We start from the raw sequence: 22,773 nt of genomic DNA, 5'->3' as shown, positions 1-22,773 counted from the left end.
AGAGTGGTGGTCAGTGATCAAACGACCCTCTTTGTGCTGTTCAAGATGTACATTGGGTCCAGATATAAGTGTATCGCTCCCGTTATCAGAGTCTTCCCAAGACAAGAGCCAGAGTCTCAACATCTTCTCGACCTAAGGCACCTCAGCTGTCCTTGATACAACTTTCTCCGCCCTGCCCACAGGCAACAGAATATGATGACTCCAAATCTAGTCCATCTCTTCCCTCTGTTCGCGACGGTGTTCATGGCGGCTGCTGTTCTTGCTTATACTGGTATCACCACCCGATATTGGGACTGCTGCAAGCCGTCGTGCGCTTGGCCTGGCAGAATTCAGGTATCGGAACCCGTGCGAACCTGTAATAAGAACGACAAATGGCCGAACCCTCTCAACTCTAGCGCCCAGTCGGCTTGCAATGGTGGCGATGCGTACACTTGCAGCAACAATGGACCGTGGGTTATCGACAATAACCTAGCGTATGGATTCGCAGCGGCCAAACTTGCTGGAAAGTCTGAGCAGGATTGGTGCTGTGCTTGCTACAAGTAAGTCCAATCTGTTTCCAGGACGTTGGATGAGGAATAACACGCAGGCAATGGGAGATGGAAAAATCCCGAGGACCAATGGTGGAGATCATCATGGTTTATTTGACTCAACTAACGAGTTTCCCCCTATCTAATAGGCTCACCTTCACGTCAACGTCGATTACCGGGAAGCAGATGATCATCCAGGTGACCAACACTGGCAGCGACCTTGAAAACAATCACTTCGATCTCGCCATCCCCGGCGGTGGCGTGGGCATGTTCCCCCAGGGATGTCAATCACAGTTTGATGGCGCGTGGATGGGTGACACATATGGCGGCTACCAGAACAGGAACGATTGTTACAATCTTCCGGAGGGCCAATTCCGCGACGGCTGCTTCTTCCGTTTTGACTGGTTCCAAAACGCCCAGAACCCAACCGTCGAGTTTCATGAGGTGTCTTGTCCGCAGGCCATGATTGACAGGACGCATTGTGGTCGGTGGAGTTACAAGGATTTCGTCGACCAAGGTAAAGACGAGCCCTTAGAACAGGCGGGGCTAGAACTGTAGATTACTTTGTTTTCTTTTAAAAAGTGTCTTCTACCAAGAAGGCTCATTAGAATTCAATGACTAGACCAAGCCACAAGACGAGCCGCTAGGGTGAAAAGGATGAGGATGGCAGCGTAGCTTTGGCTTATAAAGCAGCACGAGGAATACCTTACCCTTACTGTATAAAGCAAGGAATATAAACGCTTTACTAACAGGAAGGATCTTCCCTTTTTCTTCAACCTGATAGGATTGCGATTGCGGCGGTCACAACATACTGAGGAAGTCATCTCACGGGCCCTGACTATGTACATGTAAGCTACATACATGTATCCTAGAGCAGATGTCTAAATGCCCCTGAGGTGCTACAAGCAACAGCTTAGTAGATATTACGATGGCGCCTTTTTGGCGATGAATCATGATGATGAAAATTACGATGCTATGGGAAGGAATGCAAAAAGCAACGGAGGAAACGCTAGCTGGCCTTCCTGACAGCCTTGCTGACAACCTTCCTGACGATATCAGCAACGAGGATGATTTCTACAGCCTGCTGTCATCGCCGACCTTGCCTAGGTTGAATATGCTGTTAGAAACACTATACAAATGCATTATAGGCTTCATCAAGGAGAGCAAGGAAGCCCGGGATTGATAGGAAACAACATATACAATTATTTCCTTTGAAATATTGTAGTGTTTCAATTTTCCGGGCGTTTCATGGATTTTCAGCACCACGTACTCTCTACAATAGGTTGGAACATCTTACTCACCAGATGCAAGCTGAAGGTAAGCAAAGGGGGATGAATGGGACGATTCTCGCCTTCCAGCCTCACTATCATTCAAAGAGCTGTTCGATATGCTGACTTGAAAGCCACATTTTCATTTGACCTCTGAATGCGCAGCAATGGCATTGCCTGCATGCACTCAGCCTTCGGGGACCTCGGAGTACGCCGAAGGTATGTAGGCATCTAGTAGGTAAGATTTTACTTACCAGATGCAAGCTGACGCGCTGACTTGAAAGCCACATTTTCATTTTTTTACCTCTGAATGCGCAGCAATGGCATCGCCAAGACTGCAAGCCAAGAAACAATCAAAGGAAATGCATCCTGCGGTCGCACTATCGTCAGGCTGGCGGACTTCAGACTCTGCTAGGGAGATATCTCGCCAGATAATTGCTCAACTCTCGAGGTATATATACCAGGCTTGCTTCCGCAGAGGAAAGCATTTTCAGATCATCTCGGACCTATATATTCACATCTTCGTTGCTTTGGAAGATCAGTGTTGGTTGGTCTATCCGGAAGGCTACAAAGACCAGCCGGTACAATACACTGTCAAAGATTACGCACAAATTATCATCGTTCAACCACGACCTCCGAATTTTCCACCCTAGCCCACCGTCGACGCCATCCTTATCTGATCAGGATGGCCACAACTCTCCTGAAGATGCTCGCCGTCGCAAGCGTTCTGGTCTCTGCCGAGACTACCTGGAGTGAGAACCTTGTCCTCGCCGACTGCGGCATCGGTCTGGGGCCAAATGGTGGCTCTACATCACGCGAGATGATGTACTACTCTGCTGAAGCTTGGGGAGCACCAAGATACATGAAAAACGTACCGTGGGATGGCTCCTACCCCTGGCGTAACAGCGGCGTGTCTCAGACCCTTCCCAACGGTGATACATGGACCGCGTATATCAACAACGGCGCTGGAGATCCAAACTTGGCTGGATGGGCTACTCATACATATGATAATGTCGTTCTGACATGCTGGAGTCGGCACTTGGATGGGCTCTTCACACTGGCCGACGGCAAGAAGTGCAGCATGGCGTACATCTGCAATCATCAGTCAGTTCCAAATCCGTCTCCGAATCCGCCTCCGAATCCACCTCCAGGCCCAATAGGCGAAAATGCGACTCCTGGTGCCCTCAAATACCAACCTGTAATCGACTTTGACCAATCAGCCTGCTACAACACCGCAGCTATCACCAGTGGCGGGCATTGCAACGACGGTCTCGAAATCGGCCAAGGTGATTGCCGCCAGTTGGATCGCCTGTACAACAGCAACACATACGTTCGCGAAAAGTGCACAAACGACGGCTGGTGCTTCTACCTATACGGTTACTACTTCGAGAAGGATGAGGGAGGCGCTCTGGCACACGGTCACAAGCACGACTGGGAGCATCTGGCCGTCTGGACGTTCAACAACGAGGCGAAGTACCTTGCCTGGTCGGCTCATGGAAACTATAAAGTCAACAAACCCAACTCGGTCGAGTGGCAGGGGAATAATCCCAAGTTTGTGGTGGAACGCGACATGGCCACCACCCACGCGTTCCGCAGGGCAGAAGGAAACGAGCCGCCTGAAAATGCATCGGGAAAATGGTATCGCAGTCCGTTGGTCAGTCTAGAGAGGATGGATGGAACACTCAAGGAGAAGATGTTGACTCACGACTGGGGCAACGCTCATCCTGATCTGACTGATGAGCGATTTGATAAGGCTTACTGGTCTACTTGGGAGGCTGCGAAGGCTCTCGACCATGTTGGACCACCCCGGCCAGATCCTTCCCCACCACCACATCTAGAGTTGTAAGCGTAACGTACGAGATACTACAGTGGGGGAGTAAAAGTGACGACCAGCCTCATAGTGCACCACATATTGGGGCATTAAGGAAATAACAAATGCCCAGGTCCTTTTTAACAGCTTTATTACTGGCGCTGTGTACCCGGAATTACAATCTTCATGTTCTTTTAGGATGAGAATTATCCTTTAGTCCAGTTATAGTTTAACTACCTTTTTAAAAATTTAGTTACTATAGGAAGCTAAAGTTATTTTTGAAGTTTACAGATCAGTCGCCTACATGTATATATTTCGTCTCAAGCTAGGTATTCATTAGAACCGAATTAATATTAGCTAACGATATAGTTCAAATTGGACATTTGACGCTCATCTATCCTGTATTGGCCCATTTCCCCCATTGTGAGGCTCACTACATGTACTATCAATCTCTCTCCAAACAGTGTGACACATCTCCCGGCAAAGGCTTCCCATCTCGACCACCCGATTCAGGTAAAACTCAAAACTATTTTCAGACACCACGTTCAATTCTTTGCAAATATTCCGCAATAAGTTAATCCACCATTCTTGAAGACATTCGATCTTATTTGGTGGCCCAGAAGTGGCAGCACCAATAAAGCAGATCCACAACAGGAATAAATTTGAAGGGTGATTGCCGAAACTTATGTTGTTTTTGTTGATGCTCTGGCCCATGGCGGCATGAAGACGGCCCACGAGGGGTTGGTAAATGCCAGCAGAATGGGGAATCTGGCGAAGGACCAGATAGACGTAGATTATAGCTGCTATTCGTTTTGGTTCATGGTAACAGGAGTATATATCTTGAGGTAAGGAATGTAGAGCGTGCTCTACCAAGTAAATGTTGTTGCTGAAGGAAATTCGACGTGAAAATGAACTGTGAGAGTCGCAAAGCGCAACAGAGAGTTCCGAGAGCATGTCGAATATAGACCCGATGCTTGAAAATAGCGAGTTGTCTTGTACATAGGGTCTTGATAAAGGCGAGCTGGAATGCCTTAATACAGCAAACCGTGGTTTCTCGTTGGTGAAGGCAGCGGAGCAGAGATCTGACCTTTGAGCTAGTCAGCAGGAAATGCCATGTTGGAGCAGACTTCAGTTTTTACCAGCATATGGCCCTTTGCAATAATGATGTTCCACAAACCTGCCGGGCTTCTTTTCCAACCATCTGTAAGCCACCTCTTTGAACAACCATGCGTTGAAGCCCTCGAAGATTCCAACGAGCGTTTTGTAGTCGGCCATCCAGTAACTACTCACCGATGTTAGCGCTCTTCCAGCAAATTGATAGAGGTGACTTGCGTCAAATGTCGCCAGTGCCGTTACAGCACCGATTGTCCCATCGCTAAGTTGCAATGGCGTCTTTGTAATCCGTTCATTAATTATCCTCAGCATCTCGCCTTTATGCATGAGACAAAGCGGAGTAATCTTCGTTCCGACACTAAGATCACGGTACAGACTTGTGAGTGCGAAAAGAGCGTGGAGCAGCGCGGCGTCAGCGAAGGCATATGGTAGAGGGGAATATTCTGGGTTCAACACGAGAGGGTTCTGCATGTAAAAGGTCATAGGGACTAGAAATATTAGACCAGAAAGTTCTGCATCAGAAAGAAAGACCAACTTAGTTTAAGAAGATGTTCTTGCAATGGACCTATCTTGACTGGAAGAGTATGAAATGGATCACTCTTGCCACCATCAAGTACTGGTGGCATGCATGTCTTGCTTGTTGCTGACGCAGCTCTCTCCTCGCTGCCATTATCTTCAACTTTACTGTTGAATTGTGCTTGTCTCGCTTTTCTGATTTGCGAGTAAGGCCTTGATCGAAATTTACCCGTTAACATTGACTGGGGCTGTAACACCGGCGCGATCGGAGCCTGGTCACCCGATAAAGCGGCGGCTTTCGCCCGGGAAGACGCGCGCATAGCATGTTGACGGATCCGTGTTTTGGACTGAGAGTAAATTAAAGATTGTGTAGAATCCAATGGCTGGCCAAGAATTATGCTAGCGAACTCTATAGGTTGGTGATCGGGTGTGGCATCCATAACATCTTTCACAGCTAATGGTTATGAAGGCTGTCAAATTAGGCTTGGAAGAGACCCTACTTTATAGCACCACCTACCGCATGTGGCAGTATTTGGAACCCTGTGGAGGGGGCGAATTTGCTTACTATTAATAGTTGGCTGGTTACATAGTTGGCACGGGTGGAGTTTTCGTTATTTGTTATTAGACTTTGCCCCAAGTGATTCTGTGCCGCTATATGTGAGTCTCCATGTTCTGCCGGCCCACAACTCTTATTCCTACCATGACTCTTTGGTGGTTTTGCCGCGATCCAGGCACTGTAAGTACTATTGAGAATAATGAGATCTATTAGTTTGTGTCAAGGCCACTGGTCAAATGTGAGATTCTTTTGGGATCGGTTGCGTATAACACGAGTCATGTGCATCTCGTGGAAGAGCGGATACCAGTATCCTTTTTGTAATTTAGAACCCACCAATTTCTAAGCGTAAAAGATAGTGTAAACTAATCATTTTACAAAACCTTTACTTGATCTCGACCTGTTGGTTAAGTGTTGCCCAACTATCGCATCTGGAATATTTGATCAAAAAGTATGAGTTTATTCTTTGATTACTACAGTCTATGAATCATGCCGTTGACAAGATTGTTCAAGGTGCTAAAAGTCTAAACTAGGATACCGCGCGTATGTCTCTATGAAGGGTTCCAGCGCTTCAGGAAGAACTTTGCCAGAGTTTATGCTTGTCCTCAATTGCGCTTAATCGTAGGCGTTTGCATATGTTCTAACTCCTCCTGTTGCTTCTCTTCGAGTGGTCTATTATCCTTGGTTGCATATAGCTCGGCATCCGAAGCTCCCTTCTCACCACCAAGCGTGTTTCCACTAACATTGTCATTGTACATAAAAGGCATTTTCATATCAAAGACCTCGCGGATGGCAGTGTACTGGTGGTAGCCAAGGCGAGCAAGAGGAGCTGCTTTCAGAACATCAAACAACTGCGTAAACTCAGGTTAGTTTCGAACGCAAGCACACGGACGTATCGAGAAAGACGTACCCCATCGGCTGTAATATATTCTCCCTTTACATGGATGGCGACGACTCGACCAACCACGATATCAGAATGTCCCACGAGAGAATCTCCTTGAATTCTAATAATTGAATAGACTTTACATTCCAGCTGAACTGGAGATTCTGCTACTCGAGGAGGTTTGACAACACGACTTGGTACTTTTGTCACTCCCGCAATGGGAAATTCGTCATTCCAAGACTCCAGAGCTGAGGCGTTCATTGCATCTCTGGTATCAAACCTGATATAGGATTAGCATAAAGCTCGTGCATATCACTGTCTCGTACTAACGTTGCCATATTCCAGACAAACTCTCCCGTCTGTCGCGCATTGACAACCGAATCCTTGCTTTCACGTTTGTAGACAGACTGGTGTCCCACAAACATGATTGTTGGAGGATCAAACGAGACATTGGTGAATTGACTGAATGGCGCAAGGTTATCTTGGCCACTGGAACTTGTGGTACTGATCCAACCTATTGGTCGAGGAATAACAAAACTTTTAAAGGGGTCATGAGGTAGACCGGACTTTTCGCCTTTAGGTGGCTCATAAAAGATATCAGGATGGGTCATTTTGATGGGTTTATTGTTCAACTGAAAAGTATGGAAAAGAAGATAAGTGTGGTAGAGTGTGTAGATTTTGCTGGAGCTGCCGTTGTTTTATTGTTACTTGTGATTTTCTGAGAGATCCGACAACAACAGTCCTCTTACAACTACTATACTTATACAACACGATATCTGCCATGGATGTTTTATGTAATGACCCCGAACAACTCTGGCCGAAGGAAGAGAGACCCTGGACGCTACGTCACTTCGGTGCCACTCTTAATGGCTGGATCATTAATTCGGTGGGATGCCTCGGCCCACAGTAATCCTCGGCCCGCAGTTTAGAGTGAGAACTTTTGGGTCCTATACAGACATCGGGCGTTCGTTTGTTCCAATTCGTGATGCCAACAAATGTGCCTTTTCTTGATTACTGATATTGTTTTTCGCGAGGAGTGTATCTTACAATCTTGTTGATTATCAATTACGCATGACGCATGAAGAGGCGAACTTGCTGTCTCTCACCCACTGCATCCTCCGGAGAGACGGACTTGTTGATGGAACGGGACAAGTGTATATAGAAACGCACATTATATATAACGCAGTTAATTTGGCTTATAGAGCTTTCATCCTCTCATATGTGTCTCTGCCGTCGTATCAATACCTACAATTTTCTGCTTCAACCTATATTCCCTTCTGAACTCTAGATCAACACGTCTGGTATCTTCGGCAGTACTGCACAATGTCCTCTCCAGTAACAACACGTATCGAAGATACATTCACCAGCAAACGTGTAACCATTAAAACCACCCGCTCATTCGATGAGGTAACTGCCCGCCTTTACAACTCCATTGGGACTCCTGGGGATGCTGGCTGGCCTACTATTGTCACATACCTCGAAGGTCCTTCTCCCACAAAAGAGGGTTTCGTCGCAACTGCGAAGCAGTACATTGGTCCGGAACTCTTTATGCTGTTCTGGGAAATTGACCATAGCCTCTGGACGCCCTTATATGGCATTGCCCCAGGTCAAAGGATTAAGAGAGTTGTTTTGGGAAACCCCATGAGTGCAGCGACAGTGATGGCTCATGAGGTAAAGGCGGGACTGGCAGCGCCAGCGGAGATATTGATTCTAGAAGGAGCCGGTGGAGAAGGGACTGAAGTCATATTTCAGCTGTTTTCAAGCTTGGCCGCAGGCGTGGAGAAGAGCGAGGAGTTGGTGAAGGCGAGTTTAAATTTGGATGCAAAGGTTCAGCACTTGGTAGACCACATTACCTTATGAGGTATTGTCTACTGTTTCTTGACGTGCCAAGGAAGTTGAAGGGTGTGTGTACTTTTGGCTGATAATCACCATATGCCTTTTTATTATATACCTCCATTGCCATTAGGCTTCTCCGCCCGCTCCAATTACGGTACATATGTAGTTTTGATCGGTTTCTCTTATTTTATTTTATCTAACTTTGATCCTAGAATGAAATATTCTTATCAGCGTTGGCTACAGGCACTAAGTAACCAAGCTGATGATACTCCTATTACCAGCATCTGGAAGCATATTTCTTGTCCATTGAAGGAGTACAGTGTATTAAGGGATTTGGTTTTAAGGTTGAGAAAAAAAATGAAACAGGATCTAAAGGGCGTGTTGAGAATCCCATTTGAAAACTCTATTCGTTAACTCATGCGTGAGAGACGAACATAATTGATCACTTGCAAGCTCACAAGTCCATCAAAGTCCATCATTATTATAAAAACTGTACCTAGGGGCTGTTGTAGTTATTCTCTCTTACCAAGACTGGTGGGTAAACGCTGACTGCTACAGTGCTTGAACTATGCGGCCAAACCTGAAAACTTGTGTTGATGCTTACAAGCACTGAATTACCGAAGAATTACTATTTTACAATAACTCCCGATAGCGGAGAATTGACCTACCCCGCAAGTTGAGGTAACCCAAGTATTTTAGATATATAAGGACTAGGCGGTGTCTTCCAGCGCGTTACTATCTCACTTAATTATTACAATTACTGAGGGCTTCTGGAATCTATACCAATAATGGAGCCATCGCCAGTGGAACAAGCCTCAGTCGAGCTAAGGGAGGTAAACGACACCTCCCGAAATGACGACCAACCGACTTTCGAAGCCGTAACCGCAACCAGCATAACAAAAAGGCACAGGTTACTAATAGTAATTTTCATCGTATCTAGCAATATGGTCCAGGTAAGACTCGACTGGCTAATCTCTATCTTAATCTCCTTCTTAATGGGACTAGATGATATCTAACATGGTTGGACTCGCCGCCGGACTTGAGATAAGCAACTCACTGGGCTATGCAACTGGTCCTGGCAAAGCCAACTGGGCGGCCGCGTCCTACCCGTCAGTCCTCACATTCCCAAATTATGTCATTAGGGTATTTTTTAACATTAATGCCTGAAGGCTGACGCAAGGCACCTTCGTTCTGATCAGCGGTCGCCTCGGTGCCGTCTACGGCCATCGACATGTCCTCATCGGCGGCGCTGTCTGGTTCGTCATTTGCTCACTCGCAAACGGCTTCTGCAAGACGTTTGTCACTTTCAATGTTGTCCGTGCGCTGTCTGGTATCGGAGGAGCATTAATCATGCCGAACGCTGTTGCTCTGATCAGTACGACAATACCACCTGGAAGATCGAGAAATGTCACGCTGGGATTTTTCGGGGCCTCGGCTCCTATTGGAGGTTACCTTGGTGCTATTTGGGCTGGTATTTTTGTTGAATATGTGGACTGGACGTGGATATTCTTCGGCTTGTAAGTCTGGTTGTGAGCCTCCCGTTGGAGATACGTCTAATATACATGTATGCAGGGCAATCTTGGGGACATTTGTTTTCGGGATTCTGGCGTTACTTCTCCCAACTGACTCTCCCGTTGACCGAAAAGGGACAATTGATTGGATCGGCGCATTCCTCGGTACGGGCGGCCTGATTGCTTTCAATATTGCTTGGAAGTGAGTGAAACAGGTCTCTTAGCAAGATATTTCAAAACTAACCTTTTGCAGCCAAGCACCAGCGAGCGGATGGGAAACGCCTTTCGTATCCGTTTTGCTCGTGATATCAGTTGTCATGCTCGTTCTCTTTGGGCTCTGGGGGTCAAGGTTTAGCAAGAATCCCATCATACCACTCGGGATATGGACAGCACCATCCTTTACAGCCGTCATCTTGGTCGTTCTCTTTAGTTTCATGTCCAACGGCATCTTCCTCTGGTACATGGTGGCATGGCTTCAACTTCTGCGTGGTAAAACCATCCTCCAGTTTGGCCTTGAGTGGACTCCATTTGGGATTGTTGCAACGATCGGCACGTTCCTCGCAGCATGGCTGATTCCACGCCTCGCTGCGCAATGGATATTGGCAATTGGTACCGCTGCTATCTTAGTCGCGAATCTACTCTTGGCTACGATGCCGGTCCAGCAGACGTACTGGGCTCAGGTCTTCCCAGCGACGATATTCATGGCCTTCTGTCCAGACTTTGTCTACGTTGCGGCGCAGATCGTTGCTAGCAACAGTGTCAAACGTAGCCAGCAGGGCGTTGCTGCATCTCTCATTGGCACGCTTAACTTGTATGGGAACAGTCTCGGTCTTGGATTTGCGGGGACGATCGAGACGCAGGTGAACAAATATCGGGCTGATCAAGTGCTTGGATACAGGGCTGCATTGTATTTTGGAGCCGGCATCGCCTTGGTAGCGACCGTGCTGGACTCGCTACTGGTACGGGTAGTAAAGGATGAGAGGGAGGGATGGACTGATCCGGCGGACGAAGTAGCAATTATGGGGACAGGGTTTGAGGGAGGATTGTCGACGGCTACTGAGAGAATCCGGCGGTGACAGGCTGCCTGCAGAGTTTACGGGACTCGCGGGTTTTGGGCTTCGGTCTCCGGTCCTCAGCAACTGGCTCTTCCTCCTGTAAGACACACCAAGCGGTACAGCTGGATGCATCATCGTCGCTCTACCCCGTATTGTCTTTGCTGTTACATTTTTGATCAGAATAAACATCATAGGGAATATTCATTTTGTTTTCTTCTTTAATTTATAGAGTACTTAGATCACGAGCATTATGATCATGAATTCCATTTCGTAAATTCTTTTACAGTATCATCTTCTAATTCCGGACAACTAGCTCTTTTCTACAATCTCAGAGCGTAGAGTTCTTGATAGCACGAGAATAGCATTGAATCTTATTACAGCAATCTACCTGTACCTAGATTAGCGCCTCGCTCACTAAAACATAGCGAAGTATCGACCATACCTGGACCGATCAAGCCCATTTTTAACAATAAACCGGCGTCTTGATACGGTAAAAGCCGAAGCCGGCTATATCGGCAGACGCCTTAAAGAACGCAAATAATTTTTTCACTTCCACGTGTGCTAGCAGAATTTAGTTAGATACTGGCGATCGTGCTCGTCCAGGTTATTGACGTTATATGGAAACAGTAAATAGACCGATGTTACGGCCTCTGGCCGAGCAAAGACGACAACGCTACCTAACAGAGGTGAGTTGTATTTGAACTTACACATCTGAGTTGGGAGATTTACCGCCCTTTGGGTTCAACACATACCTCATTACCCATACACCGACATTTTAGGTTATTTTCTCTCTCTGTCATTCTCATTGTTTACTTCATTTCAAATCATACATAGCCGTCAAATCATACATAGCCGTCATCGGAGGAGTTGACTAAGGCTGTTTAAACCCCGCGGAGCTGCATACTCGTACATGCATTTTCATATTCTTGCGCCCTCAATCTCCTCCAGGTTGAGTTGTCGTGTGCCATCATGAATCGTCTCCAAGTCGACAGCCACCGCTTACGCGAAACTGCTCATTGGCTTTACCATGAGTCTGGGCTTCGCTCCGTCAATATCACCGGCCGTGATGCATGGTTGATCATCCTGGCACGAACATGTCGCATGTTTGCCTTTGGAGGAACGTCGCTCATCATGGCGCTCTTCTTCACTACCCTGGGCTTTAGTGATCCTCAGCTCGGACTCTTTATGTCAATGACGCTGGCCGGAGATACTGTACTCTCCTTCCTGCTCACCTTTATGGCGGACAGCCTGGGTAGACGTCGCGTTTTCTTTGGTTCCGGCCTGCTAATGTCAATATCCGGGCTGGTGTTTCTCTATTTTGAGAATTTCTGGATCTTGCTGCTGGCCGCCGTCATTGGTGTGATATCTGCCAGTGGAGGCGACTTTGGGCCATTCCGAGCCATCGAAGAATCCGTGCTATCTCATCTGACGAATCCGCAGACGCGCTCGGATGTGCTATCGTGGTATGTTGTGACATCGAATCTGGGATCTGCTGTTGGTATTGAAGTGGCCGGTCGAGTCATTGAAGAGTTAAAAAGGCGCGACGGTTGGAGTGAGATACGCATATATCATGCTGTCTTTGGGGCGTATATCATTATGGGGGTCGCCAACATGGTATTTTCCTGCCTTATGACCGACCACTGCGAAATCACCGAACCGGTGCTGTCAATAGACGAGGGGGCGCAAGTTACACAGGGACTTCTCAGCAACTCGGATGAAGAGGCAGAAGACGAGATTGTGCCACCCACCACGGAGTCACCGGTGGAGCAGAAGAAAAGCCGGTTTGCAGAGATATCGTCGAAAACGCGGTCCGTCATGTACAAGCTTTGGTTTCTTCTCACCGTCGACTGCTTGGCGGATGGCATGGTTTCGTACACGCTGACCAATTACTATCTCGATCGCAAATTTCATCTGCCCAAGTCGCAACTTGGTGACTTAATGTCTACAAACTACATCCTTGGTAGCATATCTACTGTCTTTGCCGGTCCTCTATCGCGCCACTTGGGACTCGTCAACACAATGGTCTTCACCCACTTGCCGTCTTCGATGGCTGTGCTCCTCTTTCCAGTGCCACAAGGAATTGTCCTCACAGTGATACTTTTATTCATTCGGGGTGGTCTAAATAATATGGATCAAGCTCCGCGGGTAGCCCTCATCGCCGCAACGGTGAAGCCCGGGGAGCGAACAGCCGTCATGGGAATCACGAGCACATTAAGAACGTTGGCCTCTCTCTTGGGACCGAGTATAACGGGTGCTCTTGCAGATTCAGACAAATTCTGGGTGGCATTCGTTGCAGCCGGTGCGCTCCGCGTAGCCTATGACCTGGGGCTGTGGGCTATGTTTATCAATGTGAAGCTGCATGAGCATGAGGAGAGTGACCAAGACACGAGCAAGGCAAGGCGGGTAGCCGATGAAGAGGAGTCGACGGATTGATCAACGGGAACAGGAATACAAAAGCGTATAAAGACATTGGTGATTGTGCTTCCCTAACGCATCCTTTCACCCCCAAACGGAATATTGAGCCGATTGCTTAACTGATATACTGTGTAAGAGGTTTGGCTCGTGTAGAATCTAGCCAAGGTCCTTGTGCATGCGCATGACGAAGTGCGCCACGACGGGGACGTGAGGGTCAATTTTGCCAATTCTTGTAGATAAAATAAAGAGGAGCCGCTCACTGGAACCAATCTTCAAATATTTCAACTTATTATGATTTCAGCTTAATTGAGTCAATCTGGTAAATACCTACGTTGCGCAGGGTTATTATACTGCTCTTGATACACTCGCTTCATGTCCACAAAAAGTCCACAAGGCAGATGTTGAATCTACCTACATATACCAGCCTCCACGATACCAAACTTTTTTAAGAGCTTAACACATTTCGTTGTTAATACTCCCAAGATTTGTATTAAATATCAACACCGCGTGAATACAAGCAAGCGATGATATTTTTTGGAGTTCTTTTGACTACCCCATGGATGTAGAAGAAAAAAAGAAAGAAAGATCGGATAACTCGGAACAGACAAATACTGAAGAAAAATTGAATGAAGCAAACTTTTCGAGGGGGAAAGAAGCTTAGTCCATTTGACGGAGTGACGGATGATGCTTCTTGCATGGCTGCCGTTCTACATGTCCATGTAGTCGATGTGGCTGCTAACATGCAAGTTGGTGCAACTTCTACCGTATTTGCATTTCCCAATCTGATAAAAGAAACAGGGTTTGCGTTCGCTTTCCACGGAATTGTTTGATTGACTTGATGGTGCCCATGGAACCACCGCCGTCGGCTTTTCAGCAACGGTCGAAGCGGGGCCGGTACGAGAAGAATTGGAAACAAATTTTACGTCTAGCGGCATTGATAGGAACACGCCGGGAAGCTTCTCAATAGCCATGCCGAGTTTGCGATACTCGGGGTGGAATTTTACACTGGGCGAGTCAATGAGGGTGAGTCTCTCCTTGTTGCCGATATACGTCGTCAGGTCGGAAATGTATCCACCGTCATGACAGGCGGCGAAGTAGATGTGTTTGCACTGCGAGTTCTCTGCGTACAGGTTGAGCATGGCGCGCAACTTGAAGTCGGCATTCTCTTTCCACTCGCCGGCATCCACGTAGTCAAAAAGGCCGTATGACCTATTGAAGCTGGCGACAAAGGGGGTCATGGAGCGCTTCTCAGGTCCAACGAGTCCTGCTTTGTGGAGCGTCTTTGATAAACCGGCGAGATTCGCCCATACGCGCACCATGATTTGACAGTGGTCAAGGCCCTTGATCTGGAGACTGGTCTTGATGGATTCGTTAAGTAGCTGCGCCGCATTACGACCACCATCGATCCCTTTGCTCACTAGGTTCTCGTTGAAGACGTAGCCGTCGCCATCGATCAAGACGAGCACAAATGGGGTTCGCTCCAGACCTCTGGCAATCTGCTTGTACCTTTCCCTGGCGTCGCGCTCCTCCTCGTAATCACTCTGCAGGCGCCTGTAGCTCTCAATCAAGGCGCCGTATCGGTCTAATATTTCTGGAAGCGCGCTGTCCGTGCGGAAGCTGGCGAGCTGCTGTGCTGCTCTTTGAAGTTCGTCTTTGGGTATTTCGTTCATGTTGTTTGAGCGGTGAGCTGTTCCGGAGACCAACATGAGGGGCTAGGATAGCAGGTGGGATTGATACTATTTAAGAGTTCCTTTTCTCTTAAAAACATTCCCACGCGTGCAAACCTACAAAATAATCTATTAGGCCTTTTCGATCCGCAGCAGTCTTGGTCAAATGAAGTTCTGTCGCTTACCGGCTTTCCGTGAAGGGGTTGAGTGGTCACAGAAATGGGCTGACGCTCATACGCCTTGCCAGCTATAAAGGTTCAATGTTTACGTCAGATCGAAGGAATGCTTAATTATATGTACACAGTGAGGCCAATGTCTCTTATATACTTTACTGCTATTTTTTTTTATTCTTATTCTCTCCGTTGCTTGATTTTGTTTTGTTTTGTTTTGTTCTGTTAGCCCGCCAGATACTTACATAGGTATTTATTGCTAGCGATGTTGCCGATATTTTGACGACAACTGGGCCACCGCTGCATATCAGAACCAACAAGAGTATTTCACGGTAAAACGACATTATGCGACATCGCAATCACTCTCACATTCCTAGTTGGTGGGATGGCAATAGGCAGCCATGATTGGGAGCGACAAAGATATGTACATGTGGTCGAAAGTACGCCGACACAGCTGAAGATGGCAAGACTATTGAAGTAGCAGGGGTGCAGAGCTGCATCGGGGAAAAAAAGTGATTAGATCTTAGATATGCAAGCATCTAAGCCGGAGCTAATGGCAATTATCCGTTCAACTCATCATATACGATGATCGATGTTGCAGCACAGATCAAGCCAATTGTCGACATATTTATTCCACGGAGACCTAAATATTCCATTCCCTATGCGCACCTCTGGGCTTTCTTCAAAGCATGCGATTACAAGAACAATGCAATGACTAATAACTTTGCAGGGCTGTAACCAATCGCGTCGAATATCATCCAGAATTCTTCCCCACCAAGCAACACATCCCACAATAGGGTTATAACCTACATTTACACTTCACCAAGCACATACGACCATAGGTAGAGGAGAACTCGGGGTCCCGTCTGCTCCCCCATAGATAAGCCTCTAACCGGCAGATTAGTAGTTGAGTGGGTGACCATCAGCGAACACCGGCTGTTGTATGTTTTCTCTTTTTGCTTTTTTGCTGTATTAGTGTTCATTGGGCTTGGGATTTTGAGACAGTTTACATCTGCAAGCACATACGGCTAGGTGCATTAAGACTTCGAGCTTGGAGTAACATGGTTCTGTTTTCAGGAGGGGTCAAATAACCAGATTTAATAATCTCTTCGGACTAGTAGCCTGTTATTCTATAATGATATGGCAGCCTAATTGTGTCGAGATCTAAACTGTGGTAAGTTATTGTCTACTTGAAGGGATACAATATTGCCCCGAGCTATCTGCCACAATTGACTGCTTTCGTCGGATTCTGGGCAGAGAAAAAGTTATATGAATAGCCATATTGGTGTGTAATTGCTAGTCTCCTTTCATCATGTCAATTGAGAAATAGTTGAGGGAGTTGAGTGAGTTGAGTGACGTCCCGTAGTGATGTATAGGACTCCTCTTCTGGGAGATTTATTCGCAGCTTATAAGACACACTTTTAGATCAGTCACAAATGAAATCTATGACATATTCAAGTCATATCTCCTAAATAACAGTCATTATCAGATAAAGCCTCATACAGCCCACAATCGTCTCTGGAAATTATCACAGCATGGCATTTTACTATTTTATTACAATTGATCCTCGATACTTTAACATTCGGGTTCTATTCGGCTATGCTATCAGTTCCGACTATTCTTAGCGCTGGAACAACAATGTAGACTCTTCCGTCTCCTTCCGTTGTGGCCTGCACTCTCATCACGGAACCTTTTTTTAACTCGCATAGGCTGGCGATTTGAAGAAGGTGATTACGACACCAGAGTGGCCAAGTTGGTGTCTCCTTGCCTAAGCTTTATGATCAGCTACCTATCTAAGTAGCATACTGTTCTTGAAATTAGGCTGAGCCAACCTTTGAGGTCTACTAATGATGTGAGAACTGACGCTACCTCCGAAGCTTGGCCGCTTGGACGACGGCTATGTCTCCATTTCTAGGACAAAGTAGCGTACCATCAGGAGTTATTGTACAGAGGCGAGCTTCGTCGCTGGTAGCCCAGTCTCCGGGGAGAAAATAGTAACGTTCAATCGCTTTCGTGCTTGGCTCGGAGGCTTTTCCCGTCCAGGATGGCAAGCGCCAGGTACAAATCCAACGTTCGACATTAAGGAAGACCAGCCTTGAGCGAGACAGGAAAGCAAGAGGCTGGCGTATGCAAGACGCTATCTCTATTGGTATGAGGGTGTAAGGCAGCACTTGACTGCCCTGGCTTGATTCCTCTTCAGATGATCCCAGCTGCAAGTCATCTAAGTCAAACAAGAGATATTGACTTTCCATCCGTCCCGATGCGCCAGGAGGCAAAATTTCTAGTAGAACTTGAGATGAGTCGAGGCTGGAAATCATCCTTCCCAGTGTCTCAGTGTCCTTCTGGAAACTTCCTGCATGGCCATGGGAAAATGAGGGAAGAGTGATGTTTGCAGAGCTTCCAATTCGAGGTGGGAAATAGGAGTGCACCTCAAGTTCTTGAAGTTTCATCCAGCTATAAATATACACGGCGGAGGTCCCAAATCCAAGAAGGGTGTCGGCGAGCGTCGGATGCCACGCCCATTTCACTCCAGATAGAGTTGTTTTTACCGTCGATCTGGTTATGGCGTGTGAACCGAGATCAACTGAGCATATTGCCCCCGGCGTCGACACAAACAGTTCTTGGCCAGTGGGGTGAAAGAGAAGCTGGTTAATATGGCCCTGCTCCTGGGGAATGATGATGTTGAACTCAGAAGTTACCTGCCAACCAACGGCATTCTCACTAGATCTGACAACTTTCTTAATTGTGAGTTTTCCGCTGAGATCAGCAAGAGCAACGATGCGTCCATCTTCGCTCCATGTTACGTGCTCAATAGACATGTAACTCGCCAGTCTTTCCAGCTCACAAACTCTCCCCCGTCCCGCTTCGCAAAGCATTGCTACACCATCTTCCGTGCCATAACAGTACAGTGGGCCAACCGATTGCCCAGAAAGAGTGATAACACTGTCTATCCGGGCAGTATGGTGCTCTGTAAGAAGAGAGGCCCTCGCGAGGCTCTCAGTTTCACTGCAAGAGTCGTTATTTTGGTCCAAGGCATCCACAAGGCGAACCAAAGAATTTGGTTCCCACACATTGCCATATGAGCCGCGTATATCGTAGAGCCGCCTTGAGTCGATACTGAATGAGAGATGAAGAACAGGGTCTTGTGATGCCAACTGATACAATACAGCAAAGTCCGCGGTTGCGTATATCTTGATTGTTCCGACTGCATCGCCAGTAGCGATGAGAGAACCGTCTTTGCTAACGGTGAGAGAGTGTGCACCCGCCTGGATGGATGCGTTGGCCTCCTCCTCGTACGGGTTCCACCGGAACAATAGTCCGACTTGTGTTAGCCCAAACACTTCGCCGCTAAACGGATGCCACACAAGCTTGAAGACCTCTCCGCAAGTGTTGTATTCAATTGTCATATCTGTTTCTTTCAGCGGCACATAGCACTGACCAACCAACCTTGCCGGCTCAAGCTCCCATGATGTAGCTGGGTGTCGTCGGTAGCCAAACACAATCATATTGCCGTCTGGGCTCAGAGCAGAGCATATTGGGAAACTGACTGCCGTATCGTCTAAGCTCTGTTCCTCTATTTTGGAATGTATTTTCCACTCGTCATCGGTCCCCTCGTTAAGAGACACACTTCTGGTACATCTGTCCTCGCCACACACAAGTATCCTGTTTGGCTTCTCAGAGAAGAGTATGCTATGGGGACGAGGACGTTTTGCGGGGTTTTTCACCGTCTTTATGCAAGCTCCGTTGCTTACATCCCAGACTCTCGTCGTCGCATACCCGTAGCTAACCAAGAGGTTGCCCAACTTGTTGGCCTGTATGCTCAAAACGCGCTCAGGGTGTGTAACCCTACGTTGTTCTTCAAAGGTGTTAGCGTTGTAGACGATCACTTGACTCGTCTTCCGGATCATTGTGAGGACAAAGATGCGGTTGCCGGCAGCGATGACTGAAGATGCAACGACGCCTTCACTCAAGGTAAACCGTGCCAAACAGTCATCCCAGGTGGTGGTTGTAATTCCAGAGACGTGAATTGCTCTACTCTCCCTTTTTCCAAACTGCTGGTATATTATGGAGTCCTCTGGGCAGAAAGGAGGGATGAGTTTGTATATGGAGTCGGGGTGTTCCCTTAGGTTGCTTCCGAACTTCCCCACAACTTTAACAAGGTCGGCAGCCCAGCCCTCGATAACGGCGGCCNCCTGCCGGTGTACCACAAACTCATCGCCAATCTTCCGTAACTTGAGCGCAATTTCGGTTAAGTGACGGGAAGCAGTTACCAAAACTCCAAGTTTCTTTTCTCTAGCAGCCACATATATCCAGGTTAGTATGTGTGGGCCTTTAAGGAAGCTCACTAGTATTTCCAGAATCTCCGGGGTAACAGCTGAGCCGAGGAATAAGTGGCTTGACCATGCACTAACAGCATAATCAAGGAGAGCTGGAGGACGATTTCTGTTGATTTGGCTTCTCAGAGTTTGATCGGTGAGGCGTGCTATACATCTTTTGAATAAGACGTCGTTGGTAGGCTGACGGTGGATGAATAAAGGACGCCCTTCCTCATATCTCTTTGTAAGATATTCCCGAGCCGTCTCATGAATCATCGTTACCTTGCCCTCATGATCTACTATCACAAACCCTCCACACAGATCACTCACAGTCCTATGGATCTCGAGTAAGCCATCATTGCCTAGGGCATCTCCAAGTTCCCCAATACTCAGCAGTCGCCGAGCGCAAGTCGCCCAATTGAGAATACTCTGGCCGAGTCTCCGATCGCCAGCGCTTTTCTGTGACTGGACAGAACTTGCCATCCGATCATATAAAGCTTCCATTCCTGAAGGAAGTTCCATGAGAGCATTTTTAACATCTGGCTTAGTGTAACAGCGGTTGATCTTCTGCACCGCTAGATGCACCCAGAGAAAGTTGCCCTTCGCCCTCTCAAGAAGTTGAGCAGTAACATTTTCTTTGTATGTTGCATCGCCGGCGAGATCCATCTCTTGATCAATGTAGGAACGAAAGTCCATTAAATTTCCTTCCATGCATATAGTTTCCATGTGCACTTGCTTGGCCAGCTTTTGAAAGGCCGAAGAGATTTCATGGGTTTTGCGGCTCACGACCAAGACTCGGAGAGGAATTGTAGTGAGACGTAGCTCTGACAGGAGCTTGATGACAGAAGCCGGCTGTTCTGCTTCATCAACACCATCGAGGACCCAATAAATCGGAGAGCTGAGATCTAGTTGTAGCAGAGACTGCGTAAAAAGCCATTGCCAGAGATTGCGATAGTCTGCCGTCTTGAGATCTGTGGCAGTTGCTATGAGCTTGCGAAGCTCGGCAGCGTATTCAGGGACGGAATTCGCAACTTGACAAGCCAGCGAGCGCAAAATCATAGTTATCATTCGCTTGAGAGGTGAATTGAAACGTATGAAGAAATACTGGCAAGGTAGCTCATGCTGGGCAAGATAATTGATAACGAAGGACGAGAGGATTGATTTTCCACTGGCAGCATTGCCATTAATCCACAAGACTCGCGGCCGGAGCTCCAAGTCATTCATCCATCCCACAAACGCCTCATGGCTGATGATCCAGTTGCAAGTACCAGGCATCCAGCGGTCATGGAAAAAATTATAGTCTCCATCAGGAGACTCAAAGACGGATAGATGTTCGTTGAAATTGGTGATTGGTGGCTTCATCACATCTGTCGATGTCGAAGATTCTAAGTCATGAGTCTGTTAGGCCCCCATAATATTGAAACTAGAGCATACACTAACTTTTAACTTACCTTTTGATTTCCCTTTTCCAATCAAAGTTTTCAAGACATTTATCACGGTTATGTACTTTGGGTCAGCAGGGCTTGCATATTTACAAATCCCGTTGTGGTCAGCGTCAAGTGGCTTTGATATTTCTCCTGGGTACCCAAGGACGGACGAATCCTTATCTAGGACCATCTACGCAATGTCAGATGCCAGTGAAATTCTTTGAGTTTACGGAAATTATACATACTATTTGAGTCTTTTTGAGAATAGTCGTTGGACGGGTCTCGTAAAACGAGACGATTTGGAGCTTTGGGGCGACGTGTCTGAATTGTTCATTAAGCCTTTGAAGGGTCTGTGAACCGGCTGCAAGTTCAGCGATAAACTGCATTGGGTTGGCACCAAAAGACACCTGTAATATACGGTTCAGGGTTTCGGCGAGGTTTGTGCCGCGATGCGGGGTTGAGAGAAATACAATGGCCGAAACTGCCTTAATGATTGTTTCATAAGTCGGATCATACTGGCCTTGTATATATGCCTGGAAATTTGGGGAACTAAATGTTAGCAAGCACCCCCATACTAGAATCTCATAAATGTCACAAAATCTTCGACCTTGTAGAATCATACCTCTTTCACGATTAGACCACCCATAGAGTGAACTAAGAATATGATGGGTCGCTGTCTTAAGAATTAGCTTGCTCTCAGACATGAGTTTCCAGGTAGGCATTTTTACTTCACCCATTCTCAAATTCTGATGTTCTGGCGTTGACTCGTCTTGGGCATACTTAAGATCGTAGAGAAGATCTTTCGCGAAATCCAGAATCGACATCTTGTTCTTGCCGCTTCCCGGCCGAAATTTGCCATTATACCCAAAAGTTAGAATACGCGCCTCGTTGATACGGGGTTCCAGAGGAAGAAATCTCAATGGCCAGCAGAACTCGAGGCTGTGCTTATGTGCCCAAGTCATCCTGCTACTCCCTCCTAGGCCATGGACGAAGATGATATCCACACTGCGCTCTCCTGGCGGATGATATATCACTCTCAGCCCCAAGGGGTCTTTAGAGGATATCTCTTCTCCACGGCGCAAACTCTGAGCCTCCGAGGAGCCCTCGGCTTGATCATCGAAGGAGTTCCTATTTGCATATTCATTGCTAGGAGCAGCGAAATAAACCCGTGAGGGAGCAGAGGCTATATCAACTGTAGTCGACAATGACGCTATGTCTCCTGCCTCGTGGTCTCCATCATCGTCTTCTTCGGCATCTCTTTTTTTCTTGAGGAAGCCGAATTGTTTTTTGAACTATGTATTATCGCAAGCTTCAGGATCAACTATTGCAATGCAAGACCCTAGAAACTAGAAAGACGCACCATTCTGATATGAAATGAAACCAGGTCTCAGGGTTTAGAGTAGATCAGCGTACCGCTTGATTGTTGTCTTTTCTAGAAAGAATTCAAAAAAAAAAAAAAAAAAAAAAAAAAAAAAAAAAAAAAAAAAAGGAGCCAAATGCACGGTGTCGGTCAAGATCGCAAGTACATGTATTCGGATGATCTACACGGGCTTCCAAGCTTATGTTTGGCACCCGGATTCCGTAGGGGCGAGCCGACCTTTAAGCTCCCAAAAGCCCCTCAAATACCAGATAGATTATCAGGGAGGCACATGTCACATGTAGTAAGAGTAGTAGTAGCACAACATGAATGTATGTATACTGCCGTG

General features: G+C 47.1%; 10 protein-coding genes across 10 annotated transcripts; 5 read left to right on the top strand and 5 right to left on the bottom strand.

The window, feature by feature from the left end:
- The first annotated feature begins 107 nt into the window (after nt 1-107).
- On the top strand, nt 108-1,159 carry M431DRAFT_21506 (glycoside hydrolase family 45 protein). The gene is made up of 2 exons (XM_024913495.1): nt 108-539; nt 677-1,159. Exons 1-2 carry the CDS (start codon nt 193-195, stop codon nt 1,083-1,085), a joined length of 756 nt encoding a protein of 251 aa, XP_024767819.1. The 5' UTR covers nt 108-192; the 3' UTR covers nt 1,086-1,159.
- A 1,156-nt stretch (nt 1,160-2,315) lies between these two features.
- Nucleotides 2,316-3,948, top strand: M431DRAFT_513878 (hypothetical protein). The gene has a single exon (XM_024920117.1). The coding sequence runs from the start codon at nt 2,481-2,483 to the stop codon at nt 3,639-3,641; it is 1,161 nt and encodes a 386-aa protein (XP_024767818.1). The 5' UTR covers nt 2,316-2,480; the 3' UTR covers nt 3,642-3,948.
- Nucleotides 3,949-4,359: 411 nt separating this feature from the next.
- Nucleotides 4,360-5,201, bottom strand: M431DRAFT_128727 (hypothetical protein; the record flags this gene model as incomplete). The annotated part of the gene is made up of 2 exons (XM_024912379.1): nt 4,360-4,692; nt 4,745-5,201. 2 exons carry the CDS (start codon nt 5,199-5,201, stop codon nt 4,637-4,639), a joined length of 513 nt encoding a protein of 170 aa, XP_024767817.1. The 3' UTR covers nt 4,360-4,636.
- A 1,191-nt stretch (nt 5,202-6,392) lies between these two features.
- On the bottom strand, nt 6,393-7,281 carry M431DRAFT_100641 (hypothetical protein; the record flags this gene model as incomplete). Its single annotated transcript, XM_024911236.1, has 3 exons — nt 6,393-6,638; nt 6,698-6,950; nt 7,001-7,281. The coding sequence occupies 3 exons, from the start codon at nt 7,279-7,281 to the stop codon at nt 6,393-6,395; spliced, it is 780 nt and encodes a 259-aa protein (XP_024767816.1).
- A 712-nt stretch (nt 7,282-7,993) lies between these two features.
- Nucleotides 7,994-8,530, top strand: M431DRAFT_100544 (hypothetical protein; the record flags this gene model as incomplete). The annotated part of the gene is made up of 1 exon (XM_024911224.1): nt 7,994-8,530. The coding sequence occupies one exon, from the start codon at nt 7,994-7,996 to the stop codon at nt 8,528-8,530; it is 537 nt and encodes a 178-aa protein (XP_024767815.1).
- A 746-nt stretch (nt 8,531-9,276) lies between these two features.
- On the top strand, nt 9,277-11,319 carry M431DRAFT_156095 (hypothetical protein). Its single transcript, XM_024912947.1, has 5 exons — nt 9,277-9,459; nt 9,512-9,615; nt 9,676-10,023; nt 10,079-10,219; nt 10,271-11,319. Exons 1-5 carry the CDS (start codon nt 9,295-9,297, stop codon nt 11,091-11,093), a joined length of 1,581 nt encoding a protein of 526 aa, XP_024767814.1. The 5' UTR covers nt 9,277-9,294; the 3' UTR covers nt 11,094-11,319.
- A 363-nt stretch (nt 11,320-11,682) lies between these two features.
- M431DRAFT_513877 (hypothetical protein) lies at nt 11,683-13,852 on the top strand. Its single transcript, XM_024920116.1, has one exon. It carries the CDS (start codon nt 12,042-12,044, stop codon nt 13,503-13,505), a length of 1,464 nt encoding a protein of 487 aa, XP_024767813.1. The 5' UTR covers nt 11,683-12,041; the 3' UTR covers nt 13,506-13,852.
- Nucleotides 13,760-15,464, bottom strand: M431DRAFT_332328 (hypothetical protein). Its single transcript, XM_024914367.1, has 2 exons — nt 15,340-15,464; nt 13,760-15,271 (listed from the first exon to the last, which is right to left on the bottom strand). The coding sequence occupies exon 2, from the start codon at nt 15,191-15,193 to the stop codon at nt 14,195-14,197; it is 999 nt and encodes a 332-aa protein (XP_024767812.1). The 5' UTR covers nt 15,194-15,271; nt 15,340-15,464; the 3' UTR covers nt 13,760-14,194.
- A 672-nt stretch (nt 15,465-16,136) lies between these two features.
- Nucleotides 16,137-16,307, bottom strand: M431DRAFT_100644 (hypothetical protein; the record flags this gene model as incomplete). Its single annotated transcript, XM_024911237.1, has 1 exon — nt 16,137-16,307. One exon carries the CDS (start codon nt 16,305-16,307, stop codon nt 16,137-16,139), a length of 171 nt encoding a protein of 56 aa, XP_024767811.1.
- Nucleotides 16,308-17,189: 882 nt separating this feature from the next.
- On the bottom strand, nt 17,190-22,430 carry M431DRAFT_501397 (hypothetical protein; the record flags this gene model as incomplete). Its single annotated transcript, XM_024918011.1, has 6 exons — nt 17,190-21,025; nt 21,092-21,257; nt 21,313-21,600; nt 21,690-21,740; nt 21,796-22,359; nt 22,428-22,430. 6 exons carry the CDS (start codon nt 22,428-22,430, stop codon nt 17,190-17,192), a joined length of 4,908 nt encoding a protein of 1,635 aa, XP_024767810.1.
- Nucleotides 22,431-22,773: the final 343 nt, after the last annotated feature.

This window comes from Trichoderma harzianum (assembly GCF_003025095.1).
Source record: "Trichoderma harzianum CBS 226.95 unplaced genomic scaffold M431scaffold_28, whole genome shotgun sequence".
Classification (NCBI taxonomy): domain Eukaryota; kingdom Fungi; phylum Ascomycota; class Sordariomycetes; order Hypocreales; family Hypocreaceae; genus Trichoderma; species Trichoderma harzianum.
This window is presented reverse-complemented; position numbering and strand designations above follow the sequence as displayed.

Bases quoted from the DNA above. Each gene is read 5' to 3' on its own strand.
- M431DRAFT_21506 (XM_024913495.1), top strand. From the start codon at position 193: ATGATGACTCCAAATCTAGTCCATCTCTTCCCTCTGTTCGCGACGGTG. The intron at 540-676 runs GTAAGTCCAATC...CCTATCTAATAG, and splicing joins TGGTGCTGTGCTTGCTACAA to GCTCACCTTCACGTCAACGT.
- M431DRAFT_513878 (XM_024920117.1), top strand. From the start codon at position 2,481: ATGGCCACAACTCTCCTGAAGATGCTCGCCGTCGCAAGCGTTCTGGTC.
- M431DRAFT_156095 (XM_024912947.1), top strand. From the start codon at position 9,295: ATGGAGCCATCGCCAGTGGAACAAGCCTCAGTCGAGCTAAGGGAGGTA. The intron at 9,460-9,511 runs GTAAGACTCGAC...TAATGGGACTAG, and splicing joins TATCTAGCAATATGGTCCAG to ATGATATCTAACATGGTTGG. The intron at 9,616-9,675 runs GTCAGTCCTCAC...TAATGCCTGAAG, and splicing joins TGGGCGGCCGCGTCCTACCC to GCTGACGCAAGGCACCTTCG.
- M431DRAFT_513877 (XM_024920116.1), top strand. From the start codon at position 12,042: ATGAATCGTCTCCAAGTCGACAGCCACCGCTTACGCGAAACTGCTCAT.
- M431DRAFT_332328 (XM_024914367.1), bottom strand. From the start codon at position 15,193: ATGTTGGTCTCCGGAACAGCTCACCGCTCAAACAACATGAACGAAATA.